Source organism: Crotalus tigris, unplaced genomic scaffold (genome assembly GCF_016545835.1).
Source record: "Crotalus tigris isolate CLP2741 ecotype Arizona unplaced genomic scaffold, ASM1654583v1 scf7180000017865.1625608, whole genome shotgun sequence".
NCBI lineage: Eukaryota > Metazoa > Chordata > Lepidosauria > Squamata > Viperidae > Crotalus > Crotalus tigris.
In genome coordinates, this window is record NW_024096686.1 from 1,342,501 (window position 1) to 1,368,924 (window position 26,424).

General features: G+C 40.0%; 2 protein-coding genes across 3 annotated transcripts in view; one reads left to right on the forward strand and one right to left on the reverse strand.

Moving 5' to 3' along the window:
* Positions 1-2,610, reverse strand: part of CRLF3 (cytokine receptor like factor 3) — a 39,121-nt gene extending 36,511 nt beyond the window's left edge. Inside the window, exon 1 of the mRNA XM_039343608.1 lies at positions 2,253-2,610. Coding sequence (XP_039199542.1) covers positions 2,253-2,375 — 123 coding nt within the window. The 5' untranslated portion in view covers positions 2,376-2,610. The remainder of the gene's footprint in view (positions 1-2,252) is intronic.
* A 741-nt stretch (positions 2,611-3,351) lies between these two features.
* The window catches only part of ATAD5 (ATPase family AAA domain containing 5), a 35,045-nt gene continuing 11,972 nt past the window's right edge, over positions 3,352-26,424 (forward strand). Inside the window, exons 1-17 of one of the 2 annotated variants that reach the window (XM_039343609.1) lie at positions 3,352-3,508; positions 5,138-6,819; positions 6,979-7,033; positions 7,621-7,791; positions 9,321-9,459; positions 11,240-11,318; positions 12,846-13,027; positions 14,255-14,415; positions 15,433-15,577; positions 16,248-16,520; positions 17,980-18,076; positions 18,523-18,602; positions 19,060-19,205; positions 20,112-20,262; positions 21,582-21,743; positions 23,778-23,890; positions 24,757-24,850. In XM_039343609.1, the coding sequence (XP_039199543.1) occupies positions 3,458-3,508; positions 5,138-6,819; positions 6,979-7,033; positions 7,621-7,791; positions 9,321-9,459; positions 11,240-11,318; positions 12,846-13,027; positions 14,255-14,415; positions 15,433-15,577; positions 16,248-16,520; positions 17,980-18,076; positions 18,523-18,602; positions 19,060-19,205; positions 20,112-20,262; positions 21,582-21,743; positions 23,778-23,890; positions 24,757-24,850 (3,781 nt within the window). In that variant the 5' untranslated portion in view covers positions 3,352-3,457. The remainder of the gene's footprint in view (positions 3,509-5,137; positions 6,820-6,978; positions 7,034-7,620; positions 7,792-9,320; positions 9,460-11,239; positions 11,319-12,845; positions 13,028-14,254; positions 14,416-15,432; positions 15,578-16,247; positions 16,521-17,979; positions 18,077-18,522; positions 18,603-19,059; positions 19,206-20,111; positions 20,263-21,581; positions 21,744-23,777; positions 23,891-24,756; positions 24,851-26,424) is intronic. The other variant, XM_039343610.1, reaches the window with a different exon arrangement.

A 26,424-nucleotide genomic window follows, 5' to 3' on the forward strand; every position in this document is an offset into this window, starting at 1 on the left:
GTCTCGCTTCACCTCATGGAGGTGGCACCGTGAACAGCCTGACAGACTGGGCGGGCGGGTAGCCAGCTGCATAGGCTCTTATTTTGGAGGTAGGGCTTATATTAGGCACATGCGTAAAAATCAAGCTATGGTTATTTTGGAGATAGGTCTTATCTTTGGGGAACCAGTAGTTATAGACTTACCACATTTTTCCGTGTATAAGATGCTATTTTTTCCTGCAAACACCCTGTTCAAAAATCAGGTGTGTCTTATACAAGTGCAGCGTCTTATACACAGAAAAATAATGGTAACCTCCGCAGCCCAGGATATGCCTCTGTGGGTTGCCATGCCACCTGGTGCAGGTGTCAAGATTGTCGGCTGGCCGAACTTCCGGATTTACTGGCTCAGCTGTTCGGCGCTGAGAATTCGCATGCCAGAGCGTCTTATAACAAGGTGCATCTTATAGACAGAAAAATACAGTAGTTAAAAAATATGCTCAAAAATATACAAAAACATGCAAAGTCAAAATCACTCCAGGTAGATGGTTTGTGTATGGAAACATGGAAATGTTGGTAGAAAGGCAATGGTATGTATGTGGTCTGTTCTAAAGAATAAGTGTCAAAGAAGCAAAAATGGCTTTTATATGCTTCAATAAGTTCTGTTTTATGGCAGGGGAAAGTGGAAGTCGTGGGAATGGGTTTCTTAACAAGTCTGCCCTAAAACAAGAAGGGTAAGATTGAATTAATGATAGAGTGCTGAATGAATGTGGATTGAATACCATATGAAAAAGCACCTTAAGATGTTTCATCAGACAAAATGAATGAAAATCAAATTGTAAAACAAATATATGAAGGGAATGCAAATTTCTTGTAAGGGAGAGACTGAGAAACTCTTGATTGATGTGAGAAGTTTTGAAAACTTAAAAAATGTTTACTGCATTGTCTGATGTTTGTGTACCTATACATAAAGTGAAAGTATGCACACAGTATTTTATAATACCATATGAGTTAATCCTAATAGAGAAATCATCTTAATACAAACTATGGAATTTTTAACGAATTTGCATTTTTCTCTTCATAAACTGCATCAATTGCACCTGGAAATCACATATAATTGAACCCAAAATTTCCTTTCCTAAGCAAACCAATTGTTAAGTGATTATTGCCCCATTTTACGACCTTTCTTGCCATAGTTGTTAAGTGAATGAATGTAGTAGTTAAGTAACATGGTTGTTAAATGAACATGGCTTCTTCATTGACTTTGCTTGTCAGAAGATTGCAAAAAGTAATCATATGAATACAGGACACTATAACCCTCATAAATATGAGCCAGTTGCCAAGAGTCCAAATTTTGATCACATGACCATGCTGTAACAGTGGTAAGTGTGAAAACGATAAGTCACTTTTTTCAGTGCTGTTGTAACTTTGAACAATCACTAAATGAATGGCTGTCAGTTGAGGACTTACCTGTGTAAGTAATTTATTTCAAAATATAAAAGCAAATATAAATTATAGAGAGAACAAGGGTTCCATTACTGCCAACTTCAATGGAAATTGGTGTTGCTTGGAATTTTCTGCTTCATTTATTATCCCTCCATATTATTCATTCTGCAATGCTCCGTTGCACAAACTTACCTAAAAGGCTCGTAGCATTTGCAAGTTCCCATTTCAGCCCACAAATAAAAACGAGAGTATATTACCATTTTAGAAATGAGGCAACGGAAATTGGAGCTATTGGTTCTATTACTTCCTGCCAGCATAAAAGCACTATTTCATCTATTATGAGATAACGCTTCTGCATTCCCAGCCCACTCCTTTGGACCCAAACTTGCTTCAAATTGTAACAGACGGCAGTTCGCTTTCTAAAATTATATTGAATTTCCCTTTCTGTGTCAAGCAGCCACTACTATACACGGAGAAAAGAAGCAATACTTAGATAAGCTCTCAAGCAAAGTTCCCCCTGCAAACTAGCTCCTAAAGAAGCAGAACGGAAGGGGCAAGGCAATCTACGCTTTATACCTCGCCAAAGAGTGAACGCCGTGCCATTCTGGCAATCTTTCTGCAGAGGGAGTCTAAAGCTGCCCTCGGATCGAGTTAAACGCCGCAGCGCTTGCAAATTGAACAGGGAGCCCGCTATTCCCAGCTTAGAGGAGACCAATGCATTGCAGAAGAGCGTACATTCCCCAGGTTCCCCGCACATCCGCTCTCCACACCCCCAACGCTGCAAGACGAGGCTCCAGGCGGGCGCCGGCGGAATCACGCCCGCATCATTACCTGCTGGCGAGCCAGGTGCAGTCCTTTTAGGCGTTGCTGCAGCTCACGGCAGTAGGTACGCGCCGCCTCGATGCTCTCGTGCGCTTCCTGCAACAACGCCTCCGTCTCCAGCTCCAGCTCCATTTCCCCCGACGACAACCCACTGCCAGTCGGCAGCGAGAGTGGCAGGCCTCCGCTCGGCCAAGCCCACTATTGGCAGTAGCTTCACAACCGGAAGCGAAGAACATCCGGGCATTTCAATCGTGGAAGAACAGGAAGAGGGGCGGAGTCTCCGAGGTTCTCCACTCGCGCTGCGAATTCGTATTTAATATTTTTATTTTGGGAATTATCACGGGATTCCCATTACCTGATTCTGAAGAATGAAGGAAGACTATAATCCATAGCTGTTTTCTTTACTGATTTTAACCGGAGCGATGTAGTTAATTGCATCAAAAAGGACTTTTAAAAAACGCCAAATCATGGTAGATGGGCAGATACATGTTAAAACAACAGGGTCGTCATTCAGAGAAGGTATTTCATGAGTCAGTTATTTAAACTTTATTTTTAGTTAAACTAAATTTTAAAGGAATACTTGATAGTTGCTCTTTCTCACTAGGGACTTGCACCACCCAACCATTACAGAGCCAATACTGTTATATTACCATAGAGAAGGATGCTAGCGACAATATAAATCACTAGCTTTCAATAATTACTGCAAAGCAATTAGTGTAAACACAAGTCTATGCATAGCTTTTTCAGCTAGCCAAGATGATTCCAAAATGATAAACTGTATGCTGTGAGGTCACAATCCAAGCTGCACTATTCCATACTTACACGGCCACCGGGAGCCGAGTTCAACTCAAAAGACACTTTAACCGCTTTATGCCTTGAAAACAAAGCAAAACCTTCTCCCAGCCTTACCCCCCCCCACACACACACACACACTAGGAGCCTTCCTCTAATTGGCTTAGAAGTTCACGTGACATAGAACACGGCAACGAGCGGGTCTTTACCCGGCTCTCCTGTCACGTGCTTCCTAGGAGCGCATGCCCCTCCCTCCCCAGTGTCACTATGCTCCAAATCCCTCCCACTTCCCCGCCTCTTGCGCGGTCTTTTCTGGTTTGCCCGATTGTATTCTCGCGCGGGAATTTCCGATGGGGTTCGTCTTCCCGCTGAATGGCGGATAGGAGACGCCTGGGGTGAGGGCGGCTTTCTTGGCAGGGAAGATGGCCGTGTTTGCGGCCGCGACAGCTTCACCGACTGACGGGGCTGCCCAGGTAAGCGCTAAGGAGAGAGACGCGAGAGCAAGGGAAGAGGAGGCATTTCTCTTCGGCGTCCCTGTTATTGCTCGCCCGAGCGGGAGGGGAAAGCGGTGGGATGCAGAGATCTCTTTGTATAGGCGCCAGTAACCGGCTCTAATCTTTTGACACCTTCGACCTCCCGTTTAATATATGCATGCAATATTGGTATATTAATCTGGATTTTAAGGTGGAAATAAAATTCTCTTTTGCCTGTATTAGCATATTGATTTCATTTGTCTCCTTTACCGTACGCTCACTTTGTTTTGCGATCCCTCCCAAAACCAAGGATCCTTGGCGGCTGAGGCTTGGGCTTCAAAGTTGGGAAGAGAAGAGGTGTCAAACTACTGTTTTTGCTAGCTTTCTAATGAACTGTAATTCCCAACCAGGAGGGCTCAAGAAGGGCCATCGGTAGCTCAATGGAATTCAAAGATCGGGGGAATTTAGTGTCAGACAAGAAATGCCCTAGGAAGTTAAGTAAACTAATTACAGTTGTCAAGTTTTCTTCAAAAAAGGTTTTTATAGAAATTGTGTTAAGACTTATCCAATGCCTAATAATGTTTCTAGTACAGCATTGTATTTCCTGTTTATGGGCATTTTCTTATCTTTGGCCAATTTGATTGGTTTTATTTTAAGTCAACTCTGGCCATGGATGTGGTGATAGATGTTGCAGCCAGATCGCTCTCACGTCCATACCTTTCTTCAGATGTGGATGCTACTTAGTTCTGCTTGACTGGTGGAAAGAAAATTAGGAAAGCAATCTGCTGGAATACAAAAGATAAATAAGTACATTTATTGCAACAACAATTGGTATCAGATGTCTGTGGAGGTTCTCAGTCATCCAGGTATGGTTGTCCCAAAGATGCTTTTTCAGGAGAGAACTGGACTTTCTTGTTTTTCTTTGAAGATGTTTCGCTTCTCATCCAAGAAGCTTCTTCAGCTCTGACTGGATGGTGGGGAATGGAAGGATTTATATTCCCTGCAGTCTGCAAGGAATATAAATCCTTCCATTCCCCACCATCCAGTCAGAGCTGAAGAAGCTTCTTGGATGAGAAATGAAAAGTCTTCAAAGAAAAACAAAATCCAGTTGCCTCTTGAAAAAGCACCTTTGGGCCAAATTTTGATCACAAGACTGTGAGGATACTGTGACAGTAGTAAGTGTGAGGACCAGTAGTGAGTTACTTTTTTCGGTGCTACTGTAACTTTGATTGCTAAAGAAATGTTATGAGTCAAGGATTACCTATACTGTATGTGTCTGATCAGCTTTTTCTTCATTTTTGTACACTGGCATTAATAGTTCAGCTGGAAGTTGGTCTAGGTCAGGATCTCTAAATTAAAGCCTGAATTTGTTGCCTGTTAACAAGAAGACATGTCAGAAATAAATCATGTGTGCTTTAAGTTGCAGAAAGATGTTGTGTTTGCAGTCCCCAAATGTTTTAAAACATCTTTGTGGTAGTGAATCCAAAGCACTGCACAACATTTAAAAATAATGCCCTGTATTTGTGAGTGATATGCTGAGAATCTTTAAAAAAATAATTCCAAAGTGAATATCACCTTGATAAGATATTTGCATTTTATTGTACTTATTCCTATGCTCTTTCTTTACAGTCATGTACAAAACGGAAGGAAGATGACCTTTCTATTAAAGCAATTACCAGCTATTTTTCTCCATTGGGGAAAAATGTTGAGAGTGTATTGTCACTACCAAAGTCTAATAACATAATGGATTATTTTAAAAAAACTATAAATGAGAATATCGCTTCACCTCTACTAGAGCAGGAAAGCAAAGCAAACTCAGCCTCATTGGAAAATTCTTCAAGACCTCCATCAAAACTTAAGTGGAGAGGAAAACGGAATAACTTAAATAATAAATTAAAAACTGATAACACACTTGAGCCTGAGCCTTTGGTAGAATTGAATAAGGATAATGATAAAGAGACAACCAATCCACTAGAAGAGAACTATAAGGCTAGTTTCATGAGTCACAATGATATTGCGTTAAATAGTCTCACAAATGGGGAAGAGACATTAAATGTTTGCAGGGAAGGCTCTCTCAGTACAGTTAGTTACAACAATGAGAAAAGAAAAGCTAAAATAGAAGGAAATATAGTAAAAAGTAATGCGAAAAAATTAAAAAGAAGGAACCCTAAAAATGAAATGGATTTGTTTGAAAATTCTACCACTGATACACAGACAAAAGATTCAGGTAAAGAAACTAATAAACAAATTGCATCCATCACTGAGTCAGAAAATAGAAGTTTATTACTTACTCCAGATCCTGAGACTAATGCACAGATGACACCACAGTTAAATGAGAATACTGTCACCATATCATTTGAAGACTTCTTAAAAAGCCAAGGAGAAGACTTTGAACAGATTCTAAGGAAACAGACATCTGATGATTTTGTTGCCTCTGATAAAACAGACGTTTATCAAGGCACTCAACATTTGCCTCTTAAGAAAGTGACCGTCCTTGCCCAGATTCATTCTGTCCCTCCAAAATCTCTCCGGTCCCAGAAAATTGCTTCTATTTTTGTAAACTCAAAAAGCAAAGCCAAAGTTAAAAAGACTCCATCTTCTTCAGAAATGGAGTATACTGAACAGGTGACTCAAAAAAGAAAGTCAAATGTGGTGATTGCAGAAGAAGAGTTAGAACTGGCAGTATTAGAAAGTACAGCTTCAGAGACTGTGAAATTGAAATGCACTGCAGAAGAACGATACCAGTTTATGAAAGCTTTTAGACAGCCAGGAGCAGAGATAGTAAAAAATGGAGCTAAAAGAGGACCTAGCAAGCAGAAAGAAGTTGAAGAAAAATCATCAAGCCACAAACTAGAAGGAGAAGAATGTGAGGATCATTCTAACCAAAACACACCAAATAATGCATTGATAGCTTATGGTAGTAGCACTGCCCATGACATTACTGAAAAATGTGGTAGAACCAGAGTAAAAAATAAATCCAGAAAGCGGAAGGGCATAGTGGAAGCAGACGAGAAGGATTTCAATATTAATCATAACCAGAACAATAATGCTCATGGTCCAATTAATAGGACAACACCAACTGAGAAAGAAAGAGAATTTTCTCAAAAAAGTAAGGGATTGAGAAGACATTGTCGGCAAAAAATAAGGCAGAGTACACCAGAAAAAGCCATGGTTTCACAGGCTGTTACTGAAAATCCACCAGATGCTCCCCCTCTGCAGACCTCTACTCCTAAAACAAACCGATCCTTTAAAAATAACTTGTATACAGCTGAAGTGATAACCGAGCCCTTTGATTCAAACAGCCCAATAAGGTAATGTTATTTTGACATATTTTAAGAGAGAAAGTAATGATTGTTACAGAATTTTGTCTGGAAATAGAAACTTATCACGGTTTTGTAACATACTCAAGTTGTATTTTTTAAAAAGTGTAATATTATGGGGTGGGGTGTTTTCTCTCTCTTTTTATACAGGATGAAGTTCACGCGAATTAATACTTCAGACAGATTTACGCAGCAGAATGTAAAGGTATGATAAATCTGAATGAAAGTAACCCTTGAGGCATCGTTGTAAAAATTAAGGTTAGATAGCTGGATTTAAAGTGTGAAAATGGTCTTTGAATGATGTATGGAAATTAAGCCTCTGAAGCCCATGAAAAATATAAACACAGACCTCTTTTCTCACTGCATGGAAAATATTTACACTGAAGCTAGGGTTGCCATTCTTACGATCATGTAACTTAAATTTTGAATTGCCTGCATTATCTTGTGGTTAAATAATATATTTAGAGAATGAATGGGCAGAGTAATGAAAGCAAGTTTGAGGCATTTATTGATCTTGTTGCACTTAGAGATTTTGCAAATGAGTATACTGGTTCATACTGGCATCTTCAGTAGAATGCTTGGAAATGTGTGTATATATGTGTACAGTACATACTTGTTATAACTGTAATTATTTTCCTGTTTTACACTATATTAGAGATCTACTTAATATATGGCATTAATACAGTTCATTATATTCAGAGATCTCTTATAGGAAGGAAAACCACTTATGCTTTGAAAAGGGTGCATGTATTTCTGCTCACGGATGTTAATTATTTTTCATGTTTGTGGTAGGTGAATTCGACTTCTAGAAGTATTTTCAAAGCAAAGAAATTGGTTGAGAAAGCAAAGGCTGTACAGCATAATCGAATATCAAGAACCGTGGAAGAAGGGTCCCATATATCTTTAAGACGTTCTTCTAGACAACGGGCTCTTGCTGAAAAGAAACGTTTAGAAAAAATAGAAGTAAGTCTATTGAGATCACTGATTCATGTAATTTTGCTGTTGAAATTAAACAACTTAAATAATTCCTGTTGAGTTTCAAATAATAAACTTGCTTTGTTTTACATGTTTTGTTTTACATTCATTTAAAAGTTTAATTATAGCAAAACATGCAGTAGAAAGTTTACAACCAAATGTTTTCTAAGTTATAATAGGTATATTTGGACAGCACAATAACATGAAAGCATGCCATATTTTTTATTTATTATTGTGTTACTGTAAAACTTGATACAATATTTATTTATTTATTTATTTATTTATTTATGAGACTTATATACCGCTTTAAGTGCAAGCACTCTCTAAGCGGTGTACACCAGTAAGCAATGTATATATATATATATTTACATTGCCCCCAACAATCTGGGTCCTCATTTTACCTACCCCAGAAGGATGGAAGGCTGAGTCAACCTTGAGCCGGTGAGATTTGAATCGCTGACCTGCTGAACACAGTCAGCTAAAGTAGCCTGCAGTACTGCACTCTAACTGCTGCGCCACCTCGGCTCTAATAATAATATATTATTTCAATACAAGATTCTTACATTCATAATATTCTATTTAAGTATCTTAGAGTATTGAACATAGAGAAGAAGAAAGAAAAACTGGATATTAATATGAATTACAGTTTAGGACATTAATGTTACCAGCTTGATGATTATTTAGCTTTTTGCACTCAAAATTGAATATAACATTGGAAATAAGGAGATGAAGGAAGAGCACATATTAAGATATTTGTTTTGTAAGAAAGGTTTCAGATTTAAGCTTATTCTTGAATGCTCTTACTTAGTGGCTTCTTTCCTTAAGTGGCAGTTAGAAACCAGCAGTCCATTGTTTATTTTGGACATACTGTGTCATCTGCAGGATACGTCTTTATTCCTCTTAACCAGAGATCATCCCTTTCATTTACTGTAGATTTGTTATGGGGATAGCATCTATTAGTTACGCCTAGAACTGCTTGAAGAGGACATGATAAAACTGAGCCACATTAAGGAACATGTTCATGATAAACCATGCTTGTAATGGTTTGCCACATTTATTTATGTATTCCATGGTGGCGCAGTGGTTAGAATGCAGTATTGCAGGCTAACTTTGGTCACTGCCAGAAGTTTGATGGGTGGGGCTCAAGATTACTTAGCCTTCCATCCTTCTGAAGTCAGTAAAATGAGCCAGATTGTTGGGGGGGGGGGGTAATATGCTGACTCTGTAAACCGCTTAGAGACAGCTGTAAAGCACTGTGGAGAGATTTATTGCCTATGAAGCTATTATGTGTCCTGAGCTCTATGAGCATACTAACATTGCATAAAATATAAAGGGATATTAATTTACAAGAGAATCTATGCATTAAATGTTAGGAAATTTCCACAAATTATTGAGGGGGGGGGGGAAAGGGAGCAAGATGATGAAGTATGCACCCACACATCACCAACAGGCAATCAAAGATTCCTCCAGTCTGAGCAGCAATATTAATTTCTTAATATTTATTTGTTTTTATGCAGAACTCGGAGGCTCTGGATTCAGGTACATGGAGTCTTACCACTGTTTCAGGCCATACAGAAAATCCCAAAAAACTCCAAAGTGTAAACGATGTATTGGGGAAAAAGACCAAATTTGTGAAGGCAACTAAGAAGCCAAATGGTAATCAATGCTACTTATTTACAGTATGTTAAATGGCTACAATAGAAACAAACCGAGATCTGTGATCATAAATCCTGTCTCTTTATAATTGTGTAAATAACAGCCATAAATCTGCTGGCTGGGATAGGAACAGCCACGAAGGGCTGGGAAGAGCTTTTGATATGCAGTATTTCGTCAAGTTAGCCTGATCCACTGGAAGCTAATACTTAATAAATGACTTCTTTATCACTAATATTTCTCACATGAGAAGTTAGGTTGTCAAAAATTATAAGGGGAAATATATAAAGGCAATAGTGAACAAGAATATTTTAAATTCTGCACTATAAAATAAAGATAATTAAGAGTGAGAGATACACTGTAAGAATATCTGCCTATAACTATTTATTTCCTAGAACTGTAGAAACAATCTAGCCATGTCTGATTACCTAAAGCAGGGTCTCCAACCTTTCTGGGTTTGTGGACTGTTGGGGCAAGTGGCACACCCACCGCTCACACAAATGGAGCTTCCCGCACAAGTGTGAGTGCCCACCAATCATGCAAATGGAGCCCGGTTCCAAATGGGCCATGACCTGGGAGTTGGAGACCCCTGACTTAAAGTCTATGTACTTAATACGTTAAGGAGACATAACATTGTATGCTTAAACTAAACATTTGAAATAGGTAGTCCTTGCTTAATTACTGTAATTGGATCCAGAATTAACCCCGCTAAGTGAAGCAAGCATTAGGCTAAACTGCACTGTACCATTGAACAAGAGCAATTCCAGTAGTCCTAGTTGCTGTCCTTAGGTGAGGACCTCACTCTTCTCCTGTCCTAAACAAATTGCCAGTTCCGTCCTAGTGCCTTCTCTCCGGTCAGGCCTGGTGAGCTCTCTTCGGTGAATGAAGCTCTGCCACCCACTTACCTCATCCCCATCTCTGCGGGCCTTTTGGCTACCTTGCACTCGGCTGCCTCTGCCGACTCCTCATCACCAATTGACATTTGCCATCTTCTTTCTCCTGCTACTGATAAGGTGTTGTGAGGCCTTGTGGAAGTGTCATGAGGCATCACAAAGAACGAGTAGCTGCCTTGGCCTGGTGTGCCTTGTCAGAAGACAGTGAAGGTCAGCTGGAGGGATGGGGGTGGCAGAGAGCAGGATAGCCAAAAGGGCAGAGATATAGCAAAAACAGGTTGGGTGCAGCTGGAGGACATTCCACTGTCATAAATGCAGGTCAGTTGCCAAGCACTGAAATTTTGATCACATGACTGAGGGTGCTTCAAGGGCCTGTCATAATGATCATTTCTCCAGTGCCATCATAACTTTGAACAGTCACTGAACAAAAGGATGGTTATTAAGCAAAGGCTACCTGATGTATCCAAATAATGCCATAGGCAAAGCATTATAAATATAAATGTTGTCACAGGTGCCAAGATTTCTGCAGCAGCCTTAGATGGCACCTGTAGAGCTACAGAATTATTATTTTTTTAAATGGTAGAATTCACAAGAACTCCAAGCCTCAGGAAATTTCACCAGTCTTGCATCAGAATGTGTAAGGTTACTGTGCAAGACTGCAGGGCATCACAGCTGAGATCACTAAAATCTTACAAAACTAACCATATTGAGAAAGAGAAAAATTAGAGGAGCCCTGGTCACTGTGTAAGAGTGTGTAATTGTGCCTGGAAAGATTCATAAAAATTAAGAGATTTTTATTTCCCTTATTACATTGTTTCATTACTAGATTAAGACTAAAGTATTGCCTATACATAATTTAATACTAATTTAACAATATGTTTTCTTTAAAGGGAAGGAGAAAATGTCTTTGGCAATTAGGAAAAAACATAAAAAATCTACGGATGAAGCAATTATTATTGTCAAATCCAGGTCAGTCCATTATAGCTAAGTGGAATAATGATATAACTACTTATAACTAAATTGAAAATTGCACTAGTATTTGTTTGTCTAGCCAGAGGCCTCTTGATTCAAAAATGTGTAGCTTCAGTTGGTGCTCAGAAAGACATTTGATAGAGGCATGTTTGTATATTATGTTTAACTTGGAAAAAGGATGTGTTGTTATGTATATATGTATGTCTGTATACACTGATGATGTTGCCTAGTTGGGTAATGAAACATCTGCAAGCCAGCAACCAAGTTCAGAGAGTACAAAGAACTCCATGGTTCAACCTCAAGTTACATATATTCTCTTCTATTGGTAAATCTTTAATTCTTTCATCATCCAGAGGTCCTTAATAAACCAAGATGCCCCTTGGGAGCAACTATTACTGAGATGCCATTCAGGCAATCTTATTCAATATCTTTGTAGTCTGTATATTAAAGGATTGAATAAGGTGCATAGTGAATTGCCCACCCCCCATTCACCTCTGAAAGCCCTAAAAGTTCTGTAAGCCCATGGCTTCTATCTGAATTGGTCTCCCATTCTTGCAGAAGACAAACTGCAAATTGCCCAGAAAATGATCTGACTGTAACAACAGACTGAGAGCAGTGTCCTCTATCTTTGAATAATGATCCCTCGATTTCAAGATGCATCTTTTTTAATAGGCAATTGCCAAAGTGTATTAAGATTTAGAACAGTGGTCCCTAACTTTTCCGGCTCTGCAAATCGGTGGTGTTGGTGGGAGAGCTTCACACACTCGCCTGCCACTTGCCCAGCCTGGTTCCCAAGGGGCTACGGCCCGGCACCGGGCTGTGGACCAGGGATTGAGGACCTCTGAATTAGAACACCAGAGGCGACCCCGTGGAAGTTATGAAACCCTGAGCTTATCCATATTCTACACCCAAGGCATGGCGATTGAAGTCTCCCAGCTCTAGAAGCCCACAGGATTCCAAATACCAGTTCCGATAGAGTATTTCAGGAAAAACTGGTGTCAGGCAGCAGGCTGGTCAGAATAACGGAGGAATAATAATAGAATAACAGAGTTGGAAGGGGCCTTGGAAGTCTTCTAGTCGAACCCCCTGCTCAAGCCGGAGACACTACTACACCATTCCAGACAAGTGCAGATGCTGGAGACAGCTGTAAATGCAGGAGCATTCGTAAGTACCTGAAATGCAAACACATGACTGCGGGGGACCGCCTATCACCACTTCAGTCATACCCTTTGGGGAGATCGTTATAACTTTGAACGTTCGCTAAGGGAGCAATTATAACTTGAGGACTAGCTATGGTCTACTTGGCCTCAATGTTTGCCTTTCAAACAGGGAACATTTGAAACTCCTTTTTAATTATGTGTTGCCAGGGGAGGTCATTTTTGTTTTCAAAAAACCTTTTTTTTTTTTAACAGATCTTACTTAATATTCTTAGTAAGCTTCTTCAGATTCTTCTGAAAAAAAGCATGGCTGTATCCAGTTGCTCTGTACTGAAGCTTAGTTATTTTTGGTTGTCATTTTCCTTAGTGAAGATGAGTCTGAAAACTCGCAAGATCACACGGAGTTCAAAGCAAGGCGGGAATTTTTAATGAGCGGTTTGCCAGAATCGTTAAAGAAACAGATTGCAAAAAAAGCAGCGGCATTGGAAGCATATTCTGCAGCTAATTCCTGTTTTCAAAAAGTGATCCATGTTCAGCAGAAGGACGACAGTGAGTGCTGATCTTTTTTAAAGTTCCTTTTTATGTTATTGAATGTATTCACTTTAAAGGGAGTTTATTGGCACATTTAATACTGAATACCTGGACTGAAAGTACAGCGAAACCTTATTTCAGCAGACTATTTAGGCGGAAGTGGCTTCATTGACTACTAAATATCTGCTATAGTATATCATGGGGATTTGTGAAATGATGGTATTTTACAAATTATATAAGCAGCTATAGAAGGCCTAAAATTATTATACATTGAAATGCCTTATTTAAACTACAGTACAGTACTTCATATTCAACTCACTTATATGTGAGCACTGATGCCGCTACCTAGTTTGGTTATGAAATATCTGCAAGAAAACCGCTAAGCTTAGAGAACACCAAGGGATCCCTCAGAAAATATAGTGTACTATGTCTAAGATCCACTTAATACAGATTTGATAAAGCCAGGTCTGATTGTAATTGCTTTTTTGTTGGGAGAGAATTGGAGAAATAAAGAAATCTAAGATCCACTTGTTTCATATGGGAAGATAATAGGAATCAAAGTAAACAGTGTAATTCTTTTACTCCATGCTTCCTCTGTAGCTGTATTATTGATCTTATAAGACTTATTTTTAAGAAAATCGTTGGCTGCCCACTTACGTAGATGCAACTTAGTACAACTTCACAGTACAGGTAGTGCCCGACTTACAACAGTTCATTTAGTGACTTACATTTGTATTTCTAGTCTCTTCTTTGTCTATCTCTCCTTAATATTTCCAGAAACACAAAATAACCACATCGTCAAACGTTCTCATTTGATGAAGTGGCTATTTTGTGTTTATGAAAGTATTTTACATCAGAATCTTAGTACTTTTGAGGAATAAGAGACTAGATATTAAGGAAAGATAACCAAAGAAGAGACTAGAAATATAAATGTAGGTCACATAGGAGTGCAGACTAATAAGTGTGTAGTAATGTTGCATCTGTGTTAGTGGGCAGGCCAGCCAATGAGTTTTCGCTTAGAGAACAGTCAGGCGTTTATTCTACGTTTAAGTTCAGTTCATTAGAGTGAGTCTGTGCAATAGTGGTTTCTGCTGTATTGTGTCTAGCATTCTCCCAAGACACTTGTTAATTACCAACAAGTGTGTGGCAGATAAATGAATATTGTCCCATCATTTGATTCTCTTATAATTTCTATTCAAGCATATCTTTCTAAGAGTTGTTAACTGTGTTTTTATTCTTTCGTAGGATGCTCAATGTGGAGATTGGCACCCCTTTCTTGTTCCTTCTTAACTAAACTTAAGGACGTGGATTCTGAAGTAACCGATGTGGCAAAACTTACTCTTTCCCTGGGTGAACTCTCAGTTTTAACTATACAATCTAACAGCAATGATTCTGCAGTTGTGGTGGTTAGTATTTTATAAACATTTCTACGACCATTTTGAGTAAACAATGTGACATCTTAACAAAAAATAGGGAACTAGAATTCTCACTGTTGTTTGCAAATAACACGCTAGTGCAGCTGCCTGATTGCTCCTGCTTAGTTTCTTCCAGTGGAGGGAATAGTTTTCATAACCATAGGAATTCAGCAAAAAAAGTTCAATGACTTTTGATTTGCCTTTTCTTATAAGTCAGGAATTATAAGCTAAGTTAGTTGCTGTCATTAGGTTCTTACTTGATATAAATTGTTGCGGATTTTACATTTTAGTCTTACTAGTGTTTGGGGGAGTTTTGGTATAGCATTATATATGTGATTTTACTGATCTAAGAACAATATTATATGGAATGGTATAACAATATTAATAATTTATTAAATTAAGATAACATTTATTGTCATTTACTTGTATACCTCATAGCACACATTAAAATGAAATTTCAATGTCCCACTTTCTAAAGAAGGAATGCCCACTTATTGAACAATGTTACCATCCCAAGGCTAACATCAATAATTTAATAACAGCAGCAGCACCAAAAATTACATTTCTGTGTTGCTTAACTCTTAATGACTGTGGGCAGCTTACAATTGCTGAAACATTTAAAAACAAAGAACAATATAACAAAGACAAAAACAGCGTAAGACCAAAGATAGCAAAAGAAAATAGGGAGGGAGGGAGGGAGGGAGGGAGGGAGGAAGGAAGGAAGGAAGGAAGGAAGGAAGGAAGGAAGGAAGGAAGGAAGGAAAAAAGATCAGTCATTCCTCTCCAAAAGATTACATTTAATCAAGAATGATAAATCAAAATTCACAGGAATCATGATTATGAATATGTATGAATAATGCATGTGAACAAATTTTATGTGACAATTTTAATTATTGAAGTGAATTTTATTAGATCATATTCTAGAGAATATTGTGTCCTTATCAAACAATTGTTAATTACCAGAAATATTCAGTATGCAAACAGCATGTGTTTTCTTTTTATTTGCAGCCATCTGGGTGGCGACCAGTATTTTCTCAAATGCAGAGGGATCTTTTGTTGCAAGAGGTTCAATCTTCCAACCCTCAGTTACCAGTGAAACTATTTTTTGATCTACTTTTGAAAAAACAAACTCCTCCTGAAAATAATAAACAAGGTTAGCAGTATGTGCGATTAAAATTATCGTTTAGGTATACCTAGCAAATGAACGGATTTAGTGAGAAGTAAAATCTTTAATTGAGGGAAATGTATTCGCTGGAAAAATAGATACTAGTCCAGTGATGGCGAACTTTTTAGAGACCGAGTGCCCAAACTGCAACCCAAAACCCACTTATGCATCGTTGGGTGCCGGGTGGGCGTGGCCCATTGGGTGGGCATGGGTGCGGTGGTAACGGCAGACTGGGTGGGAGTAAAAAGTTCAATCAATCAATTCCAACTTTGCAAGATCTTTTTTTTTTCCCATGAGAAGTTGAAATTGACTGATTGAACCTTTTTTTTTTTTTTTTTTGCACACGGCGGCAGAGGCCTAAAGCGAAAAGGTTTTATAAAACCCAGCTGAAGGCCTAGGACTGGGGTGATGGCACACATGCCCAGAGAGAGGGCTCTGCATGCTGCCTCTGGTACTCGTGCCATAGGTTCGCCACCACTGTACTAGTCTGTGCTAGAGGATTGACCTAATTCTGAGTAGGTTCTTTTTGAGAGCGCAAGTAGCTGAAAGAGAACTTTACAATACTTAAGATGATAGTCCTAATGCCTTTTAGGTATATTAAATAATTAATGCTAGAAAAGCAAAAGGATATAACATCTTTCCCCCTCCCTCTAACCAGTAAATAAATGTGAATCCGTTAATTCTGAAACAATCACAGCTGAAGTTCAGAAAGAAGGCAAAAGGAAACGAAAAAGTGATGATCGCAAATGCAAAAGGAAGAACCAGAAGGAAAAATCAGAGCCCAAATTATCAAAAAGCCCTTCCCAGATACCACGTGCGAAACTGACTGGTGCAGAAAACAGCCTCCTAATAGATAAGGTTAAGGTGAAGAATCCTGAGGTGAAAACAACAGAAGATTCTCTGTCTGGATCAAAACCCACCAGTCTGTCTGGTAACTGGCTTTACTCTGAATGCTTTAGATTTAGAAAATACGTGTGGTAATCATAAAGCTAGAACTTTCCTTGTTATTTTTAGCAAGGAGTATACTACAAGTAGTCCTTGTCTTAGGACCATAATTGAGACCAAATTTCCATTGCTGAACAAGACAGTTGTTAAGTGAATTTTGCTCCATTTTATGACCTTTCTTGCCACAGCTGTTAAGTGAATCACTTCAGTTGTTAAGTTAGTAGCTTGGTTGTTAAGTAAATCTGGCTTCCCCGTTGACTTTGCTTGTCAGAAAGTTGGAAAAGGGGATCACGTGACCCCAGGACATTGCAATCGTCATAGATACGTGCCAGTTGCCAAACAGCCAAATGACTGTGGGAATGCTGCAATGGTCATAGTGTGAAAAATGGTCCTAAGTCACATTTTTCAGTGCCGTTGTAATTTTGAATGGTCCCTAAGGGAATGGTTATAAGTCAAGGACTACCTGTATAGAAAGCTTCATTATAAAACAGACTGATGAGACATAAATTGGGTAATGCACTGCATGCATCAGAGAATCGTAATGGGAAAGTATAGAATGAACCTCAGACTAGGACAGTGGTTCTCAACCTGTGGGTCAGGACCCCATTTGGGGTCGAACGACCATTTCACGGGGGTCGCCAAACAACGCAGTCCACCATTTTTTTCCCCTTTTCCTTAGCTGTGCTACTTCCTTTTATTCTATTGGCTTTTGAAAGCCAATAGGGTAGACTCTCTTGAATAGAGTCTAATTCTATTGGCTTTCAAAAGCCAATAGGGATTGTCCAGGCTGTCTCTGCCCTGCTGAGCCCGCCAAAAGTCCCATTCTGCAAATGGTGCTGCACCAGTTGAGTAGTCCTCGGCTTACGACCGGTTGAGTAGTCCTCAACGTACGACCGGTTGGGGGTCGCGGCATTAAAAAGGTTGAGAACCACTGGACTAGGAGGATTCCAGTCCGTGAAGGAATTCTCGGATATTCCTTCTGCTTCAGCAATGTAATGTTGCTTCCATGTTGCTGCTATTTTAATTATTTTATTTAGTTATAAATCTTAAGCAATTTTAAACTGTGGTGTCTCAGTTAATCTATCCTTTCAATAATTTATGGATTTTGATGAATCCATACATTTGTCCTCTCTGAAAACCTCTTGTTAATTTTCATTATTTCTTACTGAAAGAAGCAAATTGCCATCTGTATCAAGAACCTGGTTTGTTTAAAGCGATAACTAAAATCAACTACAGTTTTAGATTCAGATATTAAACTTTGATGAACTGAAGACAGAATGAAATGTCAAGCAATATCGCTGGGCGTAATGTCAGAATGCAGCGTGTTAGAGCAACAATATATTAACTTTAATGAAACCTTTATTTGACCTAAGCAACTGCTAGGTTTTGATGTAATAAATGCACGAGATATCTTAAAACGAATAATTTTATTTTCACGCCTACAGATTTTGTGAGCGAAGATATGCTTTGGACAGAAAAATACCAGCCACAAAACTCCAGTGAACTTATAGGCAACACCGAAGCAATTAAAAAGCTACAGAGGTCAGAAACTATTTTTTAAATAAACGATTGTCAGCCTTTCGAGGTAGTCTGGACAAGAAACCAATACCATGAATACAAACGCTACCTTTCCTTTCTGTTTGCCATAACAGACTCTCTTGCAAGTCTGAAAGCCCGTCTCTCCCCACTTGTCTTTCCTTTTCAGGGAGGGTCCCTCTCTTCCACTCCTTCTGGTGACAGATGTTGCTGTTCAGACCATTGTCCTGGCTACGGTCCTTTCTCCTCCTGCCTCAAGGATATTCCCCCAAACAATTACAATTGTTTTTATATCTGGTTCTCTCACTGTATCATCTATCTGTCAGTATCTTATCTATCAGGATCCATCCATCCCTTCAGACAGACAGACATCCAGTCTTTTAGAAACATGGAGGATTTGACATAAGAATGTATTGCTGCTGATGACAATGTGGCATTCTCTTTATTTTTAGGTGGCTGTGTGAATGGAAAAGAAAAGCCGATTGGGAAGAAAAGAGAACACAAAAAGAAAAGAAGAATGGCAGCAGAGATGGTATATTGGAATCTTTCCTCATTCTTTAAAATAAAATGTATCAGGCTTACTATCATTGTTAATGTGAGCTACATCAAGAGCCAAGTAGGGGTAATACGTTTTGTGTAAGCTATTAATGTTTAATTTGATCTTTGATCTTTTGTTTTTCTCATGGATTGCCAGGACGTGCATTTTGAAATGAATATGGATAATGAATCCAAGAACTAAAAATTGGTCTAGACCAGGGGTAGGCAACCTTGGCTCTTTTATGACTTGTGGACTTCAACTCCCAGAATTCCTGAGCCAGCCATGCTGAGGGAAAAGGGAGAGGTTTCCAAGCTGAGTCATGCTGGCTCAGGAATTCTGGGAGTTGAAGTCCACGAGTCATAAAAGAGCCAAGGTTGCCTATCCCTGGTCTAGGTTTACATGCTCCAGTTAAGGCTGATTTTATTATCTGTGCCATTCTGTAACTGAACAGATTCCTCGGAGCATTTGGACTTCATAGATGACACATCACTCAGCGATGAAGAGAATGTTCTGTGCAACACCATGTTGCTCATTGGACCCTCAGGGGTAGGGAAGACGGCAGCTGTCTACGCTTGTGCCCAGGAGCTTGGCTTCAAGGTTTGTGCTAGTGCAGTGATGGTGAACCTTTTAGAGACTGAGTGCCCAAACCGCAACCCAAAACCCACTTATTTATCGCAAAGTGCCAGGGCCACATCAGCATTGTGGTGCCCTCAGGGGGGAGGGGTGTGGCCCACAGGGTGGGCGTGACTGTAGTGGTCACAGCAGACAGGGTGGGCGTGGCTACGGTGGGCATGGCCACCTGGATATTGCTCGTGGTGGGGAAGCCTGTGGGTGACAGGCAGGGTTGGGGGAGATCCCGGGGGTCTCTGGTGGGTGTGGCGGTGGCTCAGGAGGCTCATCCTACAGGGTGAGGCAGGGGGCAGGGTGGGGGTGCCATTGCCACAAGGCAATGCGAGGCGAGGCCGGGGTGGCTGCTGCCTGACACCATCAGCCCCTGAACACAGAGGCCAGCAAGCACATGGGGGCCAACGGTGTCTGTCAGCAGCCACAGCCTGCCGGCCACTCAGCCAGTACACTCGGGGGCTCTGCAGTCTGCTGCCAATACCGGGCCAGCCCTCCAGCAGCAGGCAGAGTAGGGGAGTGGGGAGACACGTGATGCAGACCGCTGGATGCACCTACTACATCCCATCTGTTTTTGCTTGTGGTTGGAGAGCAAGTCACTGCTGGTCATCTTGGCCCTCTCGCAGATCTTGCCCTTGGCCCGCGCATGGAGCCTGTTCCCCTCATGCATCCGATGCACCTTGGCCCCGCCACGGACCACCGTGGTGGCCTAATGGACCTGCATGTGTTGCTGGTGGCAGCAGCACGTGTGCCCACAGAGGGCTCTGAGTGCCGCCTCTGGCACCCGTGCCATAGGTTCGCCACCACTGTGCTAATGGTAAATAGAGCGGAGGTGAGGTCGTTGTGTCATGAACTCATCTGTTGTTTACAATTGCCTTGCAGATATTTGAAGTGAATGCTTCTTGCCAGCGCAGCGGAAGGCAGATTCTCTCACAATTAAAAGAAGCTACTCAGTCTCACCAGGTGAACAAACAAGGTGTACATGGTCACAAGCCATGCTTCTTTAACCATTACAGCAGCACTAAGTCACCAAGTAAGATATTTCTTCTTCTTTTGCACAGTCATTAAAAAAAAAGGTAGAGCAATTAATTACAATTGTTATTGGACATAAAATAACTTTATTATAGCTGTATTTTTTTACAGAGGGATAAGTTCAGTCTCACCTGATGAATTGCCATTTATCTCTGTTGCACTACTACACAATTTATCAGCATCTAAAGAGCACTGCCTGAGCTTTCCTTGTAATCATAATCTGTCGGCACTCTGTGGTGACAGTAAGGGCGTTTCCTTTACTTGCTTGGGCTCGATCTATGTTGTGTCTATAGTAACAATAATACCGCTGACAGGGATTATAAAATGTCTTCCCCATCATCATTTAGCTCAGTGTTTTTCAACCTTAGCAACTTTTAAGAGGTATGGACATCTCTTAAAATTGCCACGGTTGAGAAACACTGATTTAGCCATTTGGTATTTCAAGTTAATGGCAGAGGAGGATAGAGAATTTCTGGTTGTTATTATTACTTATAAATAACTCAAAGCAATGAACATACCTAATACCCCTTCCTCCTCCTCTTATTCCCACAACAACAACAACAACCCCGTGAGGTGAAGTGAGAGAGAGAGGGACTGCCCCAAAATCACCCAGCGGGCGTTCATGCCTAAGGCGGGACTAGAACTCACGATCTCCTGGTTTTTATCTTGATGCCTTAACCCAGTTGCTGGCTGTGGAATTCTGGGAGTTGAAGTCCACATGCCTTAAAATTGTCAAGTTTGGGAAACACTGCCTTAACCACTAGACCAAATTGGCTCTGCTATCAACACATGTAGAGTTATGCTAAATATAATTAAACTGAGCAGAGAGCCAGTTTGGTGTGATGGTTACAGGCACTAGCGTCAATAAGAAACCAGGAGACTCTTGAGTTCTAGTCCTGCTTTAAGGACGGAACCAACTGAGCGATTCTTAGCCCTAGGCAGGAGAAGGTACTGGCAAAATACTTCTGAAAATCTTGCCAAAAAAAAACCTGCAGGAACTTGTCCAGGCAGTTGCCAGGAATCATCCCTGACTTAAAAGCACCATCTCCCTTCTCTCCTCCCAGCCCCCCCCCCCGCAACTAACAACAACAACCCTGAGTTACATTTAATTTTAACAGTACTTAAAACTAATTCAGATGAGCCCCATGTACCTCTTACGATGTGGCCCTCAGCATATTTCCCAAAGGCCAAATGCAAAGGCCTAATTTTGAGATAAGTTCCTTCGGAAATAGCAGATTTATATTAAGGAAAAGAGGGGGGGGTTAATATAAAAGCTAATATTTTCCTGTTGTAAGTTTATGTATAAATTTGCTATTATAGAAAAACAATCTCCCAGAAAAGAGTGGTCCCCAAGGAAGTTTCCAGTTTCACCCAGAAAAGTTGGATTAAAACAAGGCTTAATGCCCAAAACACTAGATAAGTATTTTAACGTAACTTCCAGACTGAAGAATCAAGAAGAAAAAATACAAAGGAGCAATAAAGGTAAGCTTTACCATATGATAAGATGCTTTTATGCAAAATAACAAAGTTGGAAGGGACCTTGGAGGTCTTATAGTCCAACCCCCTGCTCAAGCAGGAAACCCTGTAACATTTCAGACAAATGGCTGTCCAATCTTTTTTTAAAAAAAACTCCAGTGTTAGAGCACTTACAATTTCTGGAGGCAAGTTGTTCCACTGATTAATTGTTCTGGAAATGTCTCCTTAGTTCTAGGTTCCTTGTCTCTTTGATTAGTTTCCATCCATTGCTTCTTGTCCTGCCTTCAGGCGCTTTGGAGAATAGCTTGACTCCCTCTTCTTTGTGGCAGCCCCTGAGATATTGGAGCACTGCTATCATGTCCCCCCTTGTCCTTCTCGTCATTAAACTAGAAATAGAATACTGAGAGTGCTTATTGTAAAAATGGATTCCATGGTACAATTAGATGCAATGAGTGATCTGATAGCCAATACAGATTTTGAAAACTTGTAACATATGATCCTTAGGGATGAAGGAAATATGAGTTCTTTGTCTCCTTTCTTTTCATTTTAAACAAATCAAATCAGAAACAAAACTCATATTTGAAGCCTTGTAGATGTTGTGTATAATTTGCTGTATAGGCAGTTGCACTTAAAAATCAGCCAGAAACTGTTCTACGTCTCTTAGGTTGGCAACATAAAATTCATGACATCCCTACTTGGTGTACAAAAAGCATCAGCACTGAATTTACAAATACTTTTTCTTTTTTAATTATGGCTAAAATTGTAGGCAATTTCAATATCCTCACCTGATATTGCAGTGAGACTGCCAAAATCTTGCAAGATCTGGCAGCCTTCATATCTCAGGTGAAATTCCAATTTTTTTTTTTAACTCAATGGATTGTATAGTGCTGTGTCTGCCCCCTCCCTTTGATTGAACAATTCCATTTAAAGGGATCCAGAAAGCAGTCTCTCTCTGTCACAGAGCCTGTCTTCTGGAATAATACTCCCCAGAGATTTATTTGATCATATCCCCATGATGTTCCGGAAATTATATTTTGGGGTAGCGTACTTGTAAAATGCTGATAGGTGTCAGGTCTGGATGCAAAGATTTCGGGGGGGGGGGTTGGTACTGCTTTTCCATTTTTAGTGGTAAGCTGCTCAGAGTCAGGCTGGAGTCAAGCTGGCAATGAAACTAATTAACCAAATACATGTTTGTCTTGCCTTACGAGTTACATTTCCTACTGTTGACCTTGTATGGGGTGCAACGTGCCAAATATCCCTGCTGTCATTTATTTTCATCAGCTGCTGTATGTTGTCAGTTTCTCTATAGTAGTCCTCAACATACAACCACAACTGAGCCCACAATTTCTGTTGCTAAGTCAAACATATCTTAAGTGAGTTTGTCCCATTTTACCACCTTTCTTGCCAGTTGTTAAGCAAATAGTATGCGTCTATTCAGTTAGTAACACGGTTGTTAAGTGAATCTGGCTTCCCCATTGTCTTTGCTTGTCAGAAGGTGGGAAAAGGTGATCACGTGACCCTGGGACATTGCCAATATCATAAATGCGAGTCAATTGCCAAGTGGGTGAATTTTGATCAGGTGACCATGGGGAAGCTGCAATGGTCATAAGTGTGAAAAACGGTTGTAAGTCACTTTTTTCAGGGCTCTTGTGACTTCGAATGGTCACTAAATCAGGGGTAGGCAACCTTGGCTCTTTTATAACTCATGGACTTCCAGAATTCCTGAGCCAGCATGACTCAGCTTGGAAACCTCTCCCTTTCCCCTCAGCATGGCTGGCTCAGGAATTCTGGGAGTTGAAGTCCACGAGTCATAAAAGAGCCAAAGTTTCCTACTCCTGCACTAAATGAACTGTTGTAAGTCAAGGATTACTTCTATTTTATTTCCAGCTCATCTAACTATCCACAATTGTATTATATGTCATTGTAAAATTAAGCTTTAAAAGCAGGGGAGCTGTAATTTTGAGGAGATTTTACATCCCTGCATTGCATTACTTTTTTCCTTTCTGATACAAATCTGATTATACTTTTTTCTTCACACAGAAAATAGGAAAAGCTTAACTGAAAAAAAGACAGAGTTAAAATCAGGGAAAAGGAGAAATCAGGAAGAAGAATCCAGTAAAAAATGTGCAACTTCTCTTATTCTCTTTGAAGAGGTAACACTAAATGCAGGTCCTATTCCCTCTGTTCCTATCCAGAATAAAGGAAAAAGGACAAAGTCTTAACTCCATTTTTTTTTAAATGAATTAATTGCAAAACACATTTAAAGGGCTGCCTTGTTCTCACAGGGTGGCATTGAGTGGCTTACAACATTTTTAATTATTAATATAATAATTAGTATCATTTTATATTTATTAGTTCAGAATGTAGATTCCACTCAACTTTTGTTATTTCCAATAAATAGAATCTTAGTGATTCTAAATATTACGCTGCTTGATATATCACTGCACATTTCTTACTTTTCAGGTCCTATATTTAACTGAAAATATTAATTTTTTTACTCCCATATTTATAGTAGGTAGCTTCCTACTATACTACTAATTTCGGGGTCCCAAAATTTCAGATCAACACAGATCCATAAAATCTTACATAAAACTGAGATAACTACAAGTAGTCCTCAACTTAAGACCACAACTGAGCCCAGCACTTCTGTTGCTAAGTGAGACAATTAAGTGAATTTTGCCCAATTTTATGACCTTTCCCCGTTGTTAAGTGAATCACTGCAGTTATTAAGTTGGTAATGTGACTGTTAACTGAATCTGGCTTTCCCCCATTGGCTTTGCTTGTCTCAAGGTTACAAAAGGGGATCACATGACCTCGGGACACTGCAACCGTCATAAATATGAGTCAATTCTCAAGCATCTGAATTTTGATCACATGACCATGGGGATACTACAGTGTGAAAAATGGTTATAAGTCACTTTTTTTCAGTGCCATTGTAACTTTGGGCACTAAATGAATTGTTGTAAGTCGAGGACTATCTATATATACAACAGTTAGAAACATGTTTCACTTCTCCTAGGTTGATATAATACTTGATGAAGACGTTGGATTCCTAAACGCAGTAAAGACCTTCATGAGCACTACCAAGAGACCTGTCATTCTAACCACCAATGGTAAGAAACTGTTATTTTCTGTAATTCTGCAGCTGCGTAGCTGCTTTAATCTTCCATTAAATATCCAGTTTGTTCTAGAATTTAATTAAAACAATTGTTTGAAATCGTTTAACTTCAAGAGGACAGTTCTAGAAACAAACTGCCTAGCTACTGTTTTGTGCATTGAAAGAATATTAGAGTTCCTCAGTTTCCTTCTGTGGCATCATCAGTAAATTTTGAGGTCTAGTGCATAAATTAAGTAATCGGCCGCGTGGGGTGACTGTGGGTGCCAGAGCATAAACTTGTCCCCCTCCCATAGGAGTTTTTGGGGTCCCCAAATTAAATTTAAAAAATAACTATAACGTTTGCAAAATGCTACCTCATGTTATCCCACATGAGATGCTTTGAGATTTTGGACAAGAATGCCAGAATCCCTTCAGAATGGATGATCTTTGCAGTTTTTGCCATTTATCTGTGTTGTTTTTTTTTTTAAATTTCTTTATCTATTTTTATTTGGGCTCCAAGGACTCTGAAGAACAGATTTCTTTGAGGGTATGCTGTTCCCAGGAGGCACTGATTACCAAGTATTTCCCCCTCAAGAATAGTACAAAATTTTGAGAGTGCATTACTAGTATAGTTCTAAGGGAATTATCTGGAACAAAACAGACATTTCAATGTCCTCGAGGGCTAGTTAAGGAAAATAAGAAACAGTTTGCTGTAGGGTAAGTTGATTGTTCAATATTTTTCAAACTATTTTAACTTTATCAGCAAACTAATTTCCTCCTGCATACTGTCGGTTTTCTCGCAGAGTCCCCTAAACAGTGTTGTAAAATCAATTTTCATTGACCTCTTTAGCAAAAACGGGCAAAAATTTTAATCTGTTTCCTCGGGGAGAAAATGGGGGCTTTGTGGGCTTTCTTTTTCCTTCTTCTGAACATTGAGGTAGTCGTTGCTTAACGGCAGCAATTGCGACTGGGATTTCTCTCCCTAAGCAATGTGGTCATAAAGTGTGGCATCACATCATCTAGTGAGGGCAATCCTTGTTGCCAACTTTAAGTAGGGATTGCAGCCAGTTAAGCAAGGACCCGCTTGCGACGTGCTGCTGGTTTGCAATAAGCAAAGTCAATGGGCAAGCCGGCGGGAAGTTGCAAGTTCCCGGTGGCTCACAAGCAGGCTGGCAAGTGGATAAGTGACTGCTATACATGAGCACAGCTGGGTTGGAGGAATCTGATGGAAAGTGTAGGGAGGCAGTGCAGTAACTGCTGTGGCTAGATGCGGGGTGGGTGTTTGGAGGGCGTACAAGAAAGCGCCAGGAACTACTTTCAGACTTCCATACTGGCTTCCCCCGCTGACTTTGCTTATGGCAGTGGTTCTCAACCTTTTTAATGCTGCGACCCCCAACTGGTCATAAGTCGGGGACTACTCAACCGGTCGTAAGTCGAGGACTACTCAACTGGTGCAGCACCGTTTGCAGAAAGGAGTTTGCTTTTTTAGCAGATGAACTTAAAAAGAGACGAATCTTGTTCAGATGGGATGTTCCGATTGGAATGGTGGTGAATTACCTGGGGATGTGTTATAGACTTAATACTGTTTCT